Source organism: Xylocopa sonorina, chromosome 11 (assembly GCF_050948175.1).
Source record: "Xylocopa sonorina isolate GNS202 chromosome 11, iyXylSono1_principal, whole genome shotgun sequence".
Classification (NCBI taxonomy): Eukaryota; Metazoa; Arthropoda; class Insecta; order Hymenoptera; family Apidae; genus Xylocopa; species Xylocopa sonorina.
In genome coordinates this window covers 5,306,841-5,316,821 of record NC_135203.1, presented here as the reverse complement: position 1 = coordinate 5,316,821, position 9,981 = coordinate 5,306,841, and the positions used below count along the sequence as shown (strand labels likewise).

The following is a 9,981-nucleotide window of genomic DNA, read 5'->3' as shown; positions in this document are numbered from 1 at the left end:
GTAACTTTCAAAAACCCTACCCACTAACCCTAAAAATCGAATCTCTCTACAATTCCTGTATTCACAGCAAGCCACTGTCACAAAATTTGTCGTCTCAAATCTAAACTAAAAATCCTTTTAAACTTCTCATTCAATAGCCCAAAAAATCATTACAAAAGCGTTCTCCATTACCCACCACAGTTGCACCAAACATAAACGATCGATTTTACCAAAGTGTCCAAGCGTCCAAAGCGAACTTACCACGCGAGAAGCGGCTGGAACGGGTCCAGAGGTTCAAGGTTCGATTCTGAGGGTCCACGAAAGCGCCGCGACGACCTCGCGGAGGACGCGCTCGATCTAGGAAGAGAGCCAACCGCGAGAGAACGTCACGTACGGGTTCTGGTGACGCGCGAAATGTCGCAATCGCGGCCTGTCGCCGTTCGTTTGAACGCGACGCCAAGGAAGGGGCGATCACTTTCTCTCGACCGGCGGCGCGAACCAGCGGCACCAGGCCTACGGCCACCCGGAGGAACATTCAGCCACGAGTTTTTACCAAAGGAACAACTTAGCTCGCTGTCACGTTTTCCTGCCGGTGCTCCTCCTGGTCGCGGTGCTGTCACGGGAAACAGGTCCGCGGGACTCGATTATCGTCGATTTACCACCGTGCCGATTTAGGGGACAACGCGTCGATCGATCGGACGGGGAACCAGTTTCGATCGAATGAGTCTGTAGAAACTGTTTGTGTGTCTCTGTGACTGTCGTAGAGCGCGATCAAAACTTTCAATGGGGAATCGATAAGATAGAAATGAATTTCTGATCCACGTAAGAGTAGAACTATGTACAGTCACGCGCACGCTGTGTACGATTGAATTCGAAGATCGCGGAGAGTGCAGAGTTCGAGCTCGTCGAGATTATATTAACGCAAGAGCGCGTAACTGTACATAGTTGGGCTGGGTTATGAATGATCGTTGGAAAGCGGAGAGATGAACGGAAGTCGTGCGAGTGGAAAATTGATCGATGGATCCCTAGCGAGCGCGAACGCGCACGCTCTCGTGACGAATGTGTTGTCTAGTTTCGAAGTAGTGAGACGCAGTATCGAGTCGACCGAGTGATTCGAGTTAAAGAGGAATAATTTGATTCGTTCGCCAGGTAGCAATCCACGATGCGATTGAGCCGCGTGTTTCACTTGTTGGGCTGTTACTTCTTGGCGGTGACGTTGGTGAGCGCCGCGCCTGCTCCACAACAGGAACCAGCGTTCCAGCTTCCGCTAGAGCTGGTCGGCTTCCCGGTGCTCATCGCTGCTGTGAGGATCTCGAACTTCGTGAAGAAGCTCGCGTACTCGTTGAGTCCAGGTAAATACCATCTTTCTTCTATGTTTTCATCAGAGAACGCTTCTACTCGATCCAACAAAGTAAAAAGTCGGTTCCTCGTTTTTCTTCGAATTGAATACGCGGACAACACCAAGATCCTTGCCAAAATCCTTGTTACACGCTAGAAAAGAATACAAACCACACTGATTTGAACGCGAGACACTTAAACGCGTGATTTCGCTTCCACGCGAGAGAACCAGAGCGACACTCGCGTTCCTCCACTTGCCACAACGTTCGACGCGAACAAGTTCAATGTTCTCCCATGGTAATTCGCGGCCGATCGGGTTGGAGCGAAAAACCAGCTGAACTTTGCCAGCCAGATAATCCTAATCCGAGTATACCCACCGGTGGTTGAACGCGTGAATCGAATCGGCGAGCAGCGAAAGCGAAAGCGTTCCACTTGTTGCGACTTCCACGGCTGGGTCCCATGTAACGTCCGCATAACGCGCTGCTGTTTCCGGTTGGAGAACGTTGACGTCGATACGCGCCAACCGTTTCTGACAATGGCATCGAGCTCGCTTTTCGTTCACGCTGGTATTCGCGGATTAAAGTCGAGGGGTTCGTTGCGCGGAGAAATTATGAAATTGGCGGAAAATGAATGCTCAGATTCGATAGTCGATAATATAATGAAACGAGTAGTCGACGACGCGTGTCTGCAAGTTGACGAGCGGTCATCGACGACAGGCGAACGCGCGATCCTGTTGCGTCGGTCACGTCGATATTCGTTATGGTAAACGTTGAAGAAACTGTCTGGCCGATTGGTCATTAATTAGAGACCGTCATTTCACGGTTCTGAATGATTGAAACGAGGATCGCCACTCGGATTGATGACAGTAACCTGTCTGGCCGCGTGAAGAGGTTGCATCGGTACACGTACCGTGCATTAACCCGGCTGACAGTGAGGGGCTGTCGTGGGTATAATATTGGAAACGTTCGAATTAAGACAATTAGATTGTGGAAAAGGGGTATAAAATAAATGATAGATATTGTTCGAGTGAGGAAATACGAGAGGAAGTTTGGAAATTCGATGAATGGTGTGGTGCGAGGTTTTACAAGAGTTTATGTTAATAATTGCGAAACGGTGTTTCACACTTTACCACCGTTTGCCGCTCGTTTTCAGATACGTATGTCAGCCGCGTGAAACGCGCGCCGCAGTTGGTCCATGACGAGGAAATCCTGGACGTCGGTCAAGTGGAAAAGAAGCTGGTGTCAGAGTTGGGCACTAACGTTTGCATTTACGAAAGGATCTGCGCTAAATATGCGAGCCAAACGTTGCGGAAACGAAGTCGGGAACGGGCTCTGGATTGGAATGTTGTTTTCAGGTACGTTTCGCAGATCCTTCGTCAAGATTCGCGAAGAGGTAACGCTTAATCGAATGTAATCTTGCACTTTGATAATTTTCTCTTTCGTGCGTTCGCGGTCGGGGCCAAACTAGATTCTCCGTAATTATCGATCGATCGTTAACTGTCATAACTAATTATTACAGTCGCCTAGTCGTGTAATTTGCTCGACACGCTGCATTTGCTGCTCCACTTGTAAAACCTGCCTGTTCATACGTTTCTTTCGCACCTTATCGCACAATTATTCCACACTTTTGACCCTACCTTGTTTCCATTCGCTTGGACAGTTCATAAGAAGCGAATTATATTGCGAAACTCTGGTCCACTTTTCAGCTAATCGATTTTCCATGCGACGCGACTTTTTTGTCGCGTCGATCGTTTTCATTTCGACACGAGCTGGTTTCGTTCGTATAATCGAGAGACCGAGTGGAAGGCGAGATGTCTCGCGATCGAATCCGAACGCTGTACGTCAACGTTCACTCGTACTACCGATTCCTTTATCCATCATCGACATCGTTTCTTGTTTACGCAAGAAGCCTCTGCTCCTGTTTTCTCGGAGGTTCCATCGACCCTGTTGAAACTGTTCGCATCCACCCGTACGCTCAACCGCTCTCTACCATCCTCTCATCAATTTCAATCTCGTTCGTTTATATCGTTTCACACCACATTTATTATTCAAAGCGCTACCTCATTCATCGTGATCGTTGATTTGTACATTCACAAAGTCCGCGATCTCTCTCTCTCTCTTTCCAACTATCGAAGTTGCATTGGCTACGATCGATCATCTTTAACCAACACTTACGCAATTTTTATCGACACGAGGATAGAAACAGAGAGAGAGAGAGAGACACGATGATTTGTTTGATGTTTTAATTATTACGACGCGCTCTTTACTTTGACGAACTCTGTACACCTTTCAGCGTACATTTGCATAAGTCTCCCGGAATTCATAATGTAATACGAAGAAACTCGCCTCTTACACGATACATACAATAAAAACATTGCTCTCTGTGTAATTATACACGGTTAGACGCGAACACAAATAACACAAAGTTATTCTTCAGTCGATGTAAGAGAAAGTATATTTCTACTTACGCATTCGATGTTATCGTTTATGAAATTGTAACTTTATAATCGTGAGGTGCGAGTGAAACGAGGGATGCGCGTAACCATTACCCCGAAGTTTACGGCATCGAGGACTGGTTTTTCATCTTCGTTTTGCTCTCGAGGCTTGATAACTGGTTGGTTAATGCGCTCGTGGAAAACTATTGGCCCGTTTGCTCGACCAGCCGTGAATCGATCAGCGACCTGACCCCTGCCGCTCGCTCGTCTTCTTTTTGCTCTACTTTTTCACTTAAACACACTGCTCCCTGCCTAAGAAACAATTTCTCTGGGTCATCGAGGTATTCGCTCGAAGAGGAGAAATTTTTTCAAACATCCACGATTTCCAAAGTCGCGTTGATATTCAATTGCACGGGGGTGACGAAAGAAGTTCGATCGCTTGCGACGCCGGGTCACGTACAGGCTGGAACATCGAAGTCTTCGGAATCGATTGACAGTTGGATCACGGACGTTTGTAGCTGGTGTTTCGCGTGTTCTTTGCCTCTATTGTACTCTGAGAAGATTTATCGTTCGCGGAAACTGAAGTGAAAGCGTTGGGAGCAGAAAATTTACACAATACCTCGATGAATCTCTAAACCCATTGGTCGACTAGAACCGCAGATATCGAAATGTACCTCGACTAAAACAAAAATGGAAACATCATCGACATTCATCGTCTCGAATAGAAGAATACCTACACAATCACATTTGTCCGTTTCGACATTGTAACTCAGAAAATTTCAACGAGTCTACTCGATTATTCTCTCACTCGTAACTTCCACCTAAAGGTACCTCCACCACCAGCTCGTAAACTTCCAAACGAATAGAACCTCGCCGAATAATTCCCGCGTAACCCTCGCGTTCCCTCGACGTCCACGTCGAGGATGATCGACCAAATAAATCGTCTGACGCGTGGAGTCGACCAAGTGGCAGGCAGCCACCCCCTGCGTTCCAAATGGCCCGTCGCTTTCTTCCAACCAGCGAGGACTAATAGAAATCCCTGCTACCGGTTCTCGATCGTAGCCAGCCACGAAGCTCGCGCTAGATTCGGTTGTAAGTAACGCCAGCAGCAGATAGCCCCTAATGGCGGCCCTCTCCTACGGGCGTCCTAATGCGTCCTGATAACTCTTCGTTCCGGCTGGCGGCGCCCCGCCAACCCTTACCACCGTCGTTTTACGACCGTCTCTCGAAACTCTCCGAATTCGAACGGCTTATCTGCGACTTCTCCGGCTACGAGGTGGGCAACGCGCAGCGTGGGAGACGAGACGAGCCGGTTAATCGCTTCTGTCACCTGTACGGACAAGCTGGCGCGCGAAGGGGCGAGTGGGTAGGATGTATCGAAGGTTGGAGCTGGTCGAGAGAGGTTTTCGAGAGATTTAACGGACCGTGCGAGGGACTGGGATCGTCGAGTCCCTCGCAGAGAACTTCTGGGGCCGAAGAATGGACGTTTAAAGAGTTTTCCTAGCGGTCAATGTGGGGGAGGAGGTGTCTCGTGGTTCAATTTGGTTAGGGATGGACGGATTTTCGTTGGCGGTTAGGGGGTGGTTCGAGGTAGCAGGGGTTTGGGATATTGGGTTCGATGGTTTCATGATTTTTTTATGAGATACCCGCGGATGGAATCTGATTGTCAATTTCGTTCTCGTTCGATTATATCGTCTTGGATGTTATGGTATAATAAATCGTTCATCGATGTGCGGAACGAATCGTAACGCGGACTCGAGGGTCTAATTGTAAAAGCGGCATAGCGAAAATGATTTTCTGGTACATTTGCGGCGCTGCACGCCCATAAATTCTGCCATTAATCACACTCCGCGTCGCTCTTGTTAGCGCGCGGCGGAAAAACACGAGCGATCCAGTTGCTTTGGCTCGTTCGCCGCCACGATTTATATTTCCCGCCGCGGCGGGCGCGCACGCGCCCCGTGACGCTTTCACAATTCCAGCTCGTTAGAGACGCTAACGCGGGGTATCAATCGTTTTCCAGCGAGTACAAATCATCGCCTAACCCGATGAAGGAGAACTACTTGCTGAGCGTGTTCCTGGGCGACATCGTGGGCAGCCCGCGACTCTGTCATCAGCTGGCGAAACGAGGAAGAGGCTGCGACGAGGCGGCGCGCACCGATTAACTGTAAACTCGTGCCGTTCCAGCGCGATATCCCAGCGACGATTGTAAATATCGCGAGACGGCGTGCTTGTGTCGGTTCTCCTCTTGGATCGTCGATCCTGTTCGACGCAGGTCAAACTAACCAAGAGAGAATCGACGATTTCAGGACACGTTCGTAACATCGTGTTCCGTTAGCTGAAACTGATTGCTTCCGCAATATTTGTTGATTAATTGTACTTCTGCGTAATCCTTGTAGCCACTGTTAAACGAAATGTTATAGCTTTTTGTAATTTTTGTAAGCGAAATATGGAATCATGTATATTTGGGTGAACGAAGGAGAGATGTATCGTCGATGGAACTTCTGTTGATTAATGAATAAAGGAGTTGGAAAATAATCCAGGACGTACCTGTTTTAAACCGTAACGGAGCGGCGAACGCGAGCGTCGTGGACGAGGCACGCGCGCGAAAAACGGTCACAGCGAAGTGAGAGTAGCCCGCGATGACGTTTCTTCCTACCTACGCCTGAACGAGCTTGTGTACCAAGAACGCTTTCGAAGAAAGTTCCAGTTGCCGTGGAACTGTGACACGATCATCCGCGAAGGCGAAACACTCGAGCGTTCCGCGAACGGAATTCGACGTTTGGCGAACCCAAAGTCCATCGAAATCGGGATAAACCAATTACATTTGAAAAAATTAATATGTGACGCGCGACGATTCGAAATAACAAATTTGTCGAAACCAATTATCCAACGCGTATAGTGTACCAAAGAAAGAAATCGATTGAGACATTAAAAAAAATGAATACCTGTGAACTGGCGTTCAGATTTGTACTAACTTGTTTCCTTCTTCGTTACGATGCTCGTGCTGAGTATCAGTATCCAAGATATCCACGTCACTGCGACTTCGACGAGGCTCGAAAGGACTACAACGCGACAGATTTACTGCAGTGAGTATTGTAAATCGCGATATTATTGCTGGTCGTGTAACTCAAGTGCGAAACAACGTTGATCGCGTAGGTGTATCGATGAACTGGCCGTCGATCTCGTCGATCGAGAAAGCGGCAATGTGACGAATGGAAAAGGTCGGGGGAACGGGTCCACTGGCAGACAGATCTCTTTCATGGACGTTTTTTCGGGTATTTTCAACGATGCTGTCACGGTACGTTTGATAATTAATTCGGTCCATTTGATGTCGCTGGCTTGTTTCACATCTCGATCGTACTCGTGCGAGGCCACTGAAACAGAAGAGCGTATTAATAGGAATAATAAATAATTACGCGGGACAAGTGGAAACCTCCGTGGAATTGTCGTAAAAGGCATCGCACAGTTTATTATTTGATACGTACTTAAATTAACAATAAATTACCCCGTGAAATTTAATACCAACCTTCATCCTGTTCATCCTGTCTAAGAGATGCCTGTAATTTTACTCCTCGTAAAGAGTTTAATATATTACTAATTACGAGTTCTTATGGAAGTGCATAAAACATTACCGTAAATCCGTTTCAATTCTTATTGTTCTTTTAGGACATTGATAGATTCATTCCTCGTGGTATCAAGGCGAAACGAGGGACGCTGGTTTCTTTTTTGGCGCCACTTAAACACATCCATTACACTCCACCTAAAAAACAGAATATACATATTAGTCTTTAAAATCGTTACTAAATTTATTATACTACCCAGAATGATGCAACGTAGAAACTAAAAGAAAAAAAACCTTTCTAAATCAATTCCTATTCGCAAAGTAAAATCACTAAAAGTACTCAACGCCAAAAAAAAAATAAATCGATGGTCAAAATCCGTCAGAGAACATATTACACTTTAAAATCGTTAATAAATTTATTATACTACCCAGAACGATGAACGTAGAAACTGAAAGAAAAAAAAACCTTCTAAATCAATTCCTATTTGCAAGATACGATCACTAAAAGTATCCAACGCCCTAGAAAAAAAAATAAACCTGCCCAAAATCCGTCAAGGAACCGCGTCGTCCGTCCACGTCTAGAATTCTCGAGACTTTTCTGGTTGCAGTCGGATCAGAGCAACCCCAAACCGACTTCCGTTTACCAGCAATCGAACCGCCCGTCCGGGACGGCTGGTCTGTCGCCCGGATTCCAGCTGAATCTACTTGACGCGCTGTCCGCGATATCTCGCCACGACGACCACAAGTGTGTGCCGAGGATACTCTGCGAGATGGCCAGCGGGCGGCTTCCTGGCCGATCGTTAGGCAAACGAGGATCCGGCTTCTTCGAGTTCCTCGGCCGGAACGTTTTCACGGAGTACGTGCCGCCCGGAGACATCGATTCGAGTCGTCGTTTCTGGGTCAGACGTTCGTCCGTTCGACGAGAGCCTCGATTGATTTTTATCCGCGTTTTCAGCTGGCTGACCAAAATCGACGTCGCCGCCGCGTCACCGCTGCTGTATTTCGGCCGGGCGATGATCCTCGGCTACAGCAACCGAGGGAACAGTCGAGCGTGTTACGAGGCGTATCCCAAGTGTCCCAGAGACATGAACGGGCTGATTTATTACCTGAATAATTACAACGGCGGATTTTTCAGGCTCTTCAGCAAGTTCCATGGAGGGAAGTATAGAGAGTACGATAAAATTACTACTCAACGAGGTAAGAGACTTAGAGAATCGTACGATCAATCAATAAATTCATTCATTTCCTTGTTACTTAAATTATTCGGTTGTTAATTGCAAGATTAAGTTTGTGGTTAATGAAGTGTTTGAATTTTTTATTTATTCAGTAGGTGGTCAGTCGAAGATCGAAGTGAGAGAGAGAATAGTGGCTGGAGCCTCGAACGAGTACATTCGAGGCGAACCACCCCGAAAGGAGATTCAATTTCCAGTGGTAAATCAATACCAACAATATTTCAAGCAACGAGAATATCCAATGCGCGATGGGAACCTGAAAAGTGGCAATGAAATCATTTTTCCTGGCCGATCAGAGTCAGACAGGAAGCCAGCGATGAACAGTCTGAAAGCTGATGCACTGAAATCAGAATCGAACAGCTGGCGAAAGGACAACGTCGCGTTCTTCCCTCAGGTAACACCACCAAGCATTAATAGATCACTAAAAGCAAAAATTCAGATGTTCTTCGCTAATTAATATTATTGCACGCATTTCAGGACAGGGGCGACAGAAGATTCTCTCGATTCCGCTTCCCTTCGAGCTCGATAGTCATACAATAGTACCAATAAAAAACAAAAACCACGCGTACCTCACTAAATATAATTTTTAATTTAAAAAGAAAAGAATTCGAATAAAACAGACACGCGAGATACTACACCCGCTAAGTGGCATTTGAATAATCATAGTCGCGAGCGACAGTCGATATCCCGTCGAAACGAACCGGAAACTCGAGTCCGCGCGTCGCAAATTTACGGATTATCAGCGTCCAGAGGACTGGACTGGGGACTCGCCACGGGTTCTCCGACAGCGTCGTTTATTTCGTCACCGCGAAGCTACCCTGTCAGGGATTTTCTCTCCACCTGCACGCTCGCGGACGCGCTCGTAACAGGAAGTCCCGAGTCGACGTTGAACGGCGCGCGTACGCCATTTGTGGGAACAGCATGGGGCGCCGTTAGACAACTTGTCCAATGAATCTGCTCGAGCGAGTGGTACGAGCCGCTTTATGTCTCAGTTACGCGGCCCGATAAATTCTATTTTATCCACCTTCGATTTCCCGCTGGCTTCTCGCGTGTGCGAGCGCACAGGTGCGCGGCGTTTCACGGGGGCGTAAAAGGACGCTGGGTGACGGATGAACGGAAAGGGGGTGAACTTTAATAGAAGACTCGGGGATACTTGCGACGGTATAGAAAATGATTGGCTAATAGCGACGGTGGCTATAAAACGCGTGGGATATTGTGATGCGCGGTCGATTTCAATGCTGGCGGGATAAATTATTAAACGTGCGCGACGATATAATTTATGGTTCGAAGATCGTCAGGAGAATCCTTTGCGCGAAGGATGGTAGTATAAGATAATTTTAAATGCGTGTGCGGATGGGTTTGGAATGTTAACGAGTGAATTGCAAATTAGAATGTTGCGTAACGATATATATGTATTGTATATTGTGTGTACGATT

General features: G+C 47.2%; 2 protein-coding genes across 2 annotated transcripts; both read left to right on the top strand.

Moving 5' to 3' along the window:
- Positions 1-1,096: 1,096 nt before the first annotated feature.
- On the top strand, positions 1,097-5,988 carry LOC143429166 (uncharacterized). The gene is made up of 3 exons (XM_076904642.1): positions 1,097-1,331; positions 2,470-2,671; positions 5,772-5,988. Exons 1-3 carry the CDS (start codon positions 1,142-1,144, stop codon positions 5,911-5,913), a joined length of 534 nt encoding a protein of 177 aa, XP_076760757.1. The 5' UTR covers positions 1,097-1,141; the 3' UTR covers positions 5,914-5,988.
- A 700-nt stretch (positions 5,989-6,688) lies between these two features.
- On the top strand, positions 6,689-9,085 carry LOC143429275 (uncharacterized). The gene is made up of 6 exons (XM_076904806.1): positions 6,689-6,837; positions 6,908-7,049; positions 7,922-8,169; positions 8,269-8,510; positions 8,641-8,939; positions 9,023-9,085. Exons 1-6 carry the CDS (start codon positions 6,689-6,691, stop codon positions 9,083-9,085), a joined length of 1,143 nt encoding a protein of 380 aa, XP_076760921.1.
- The last annotated feature ends 896 nt before the right edge of the window (positions 9,086-9,981 follow it).

What these genes read in the sequence shown, in the direction of transcription:
- LOC143429166 (XM_076904642.1), top strand. Translation starts at nt 1,142, where the DNA reads ATGCGATTGAGCCGCGTGTTTCACTTGTTGGGCTGTTACTTCTTGGCG. An exon ending in CGCGTACTCGTTGAGTCCAG is followed by an intron (nt 1,332 to 2,469) that starts GTAAATACCATC and finishes GCTCGTTTTCAG; the next exon opens with ATACGTATGTCAGCCGCGTG. An exon ending in GATTGGAATGTTGTTTTCAG is followed by an intron (nt 2,672 to 5,771) that starts GTACGTTTCGCA and finishes ATCGTTTTCCAG; the next exon opens with CGAGTACAAATCATCGCCTA.
- LOC143429275 (XM_076904806.1), top strand. Translation starts at nt 6,689, where the DNA reads ATGAATACCTGTGAACTGGCGTTCAGATTTGTACTAACTTGTTTCCTT. An exon ending in AACGCGACAGATTTACTGCA is followed by an intron (nt 6,838 to 6,907) that starts GTGAGTATTGTA and finishes TTGATCGCGTAG; the next exon opens with GTGTATCGATGAACTGGCCG. An exon ending in TTTTCAACGATGCTGTCACG is followed by an intron (nt 7,050 to 7,921) that starts GTACGTTTGATA and finishes TTCTGGTTGCAG; the next exon opens with TCGGATCAGAGCAACCCCAA.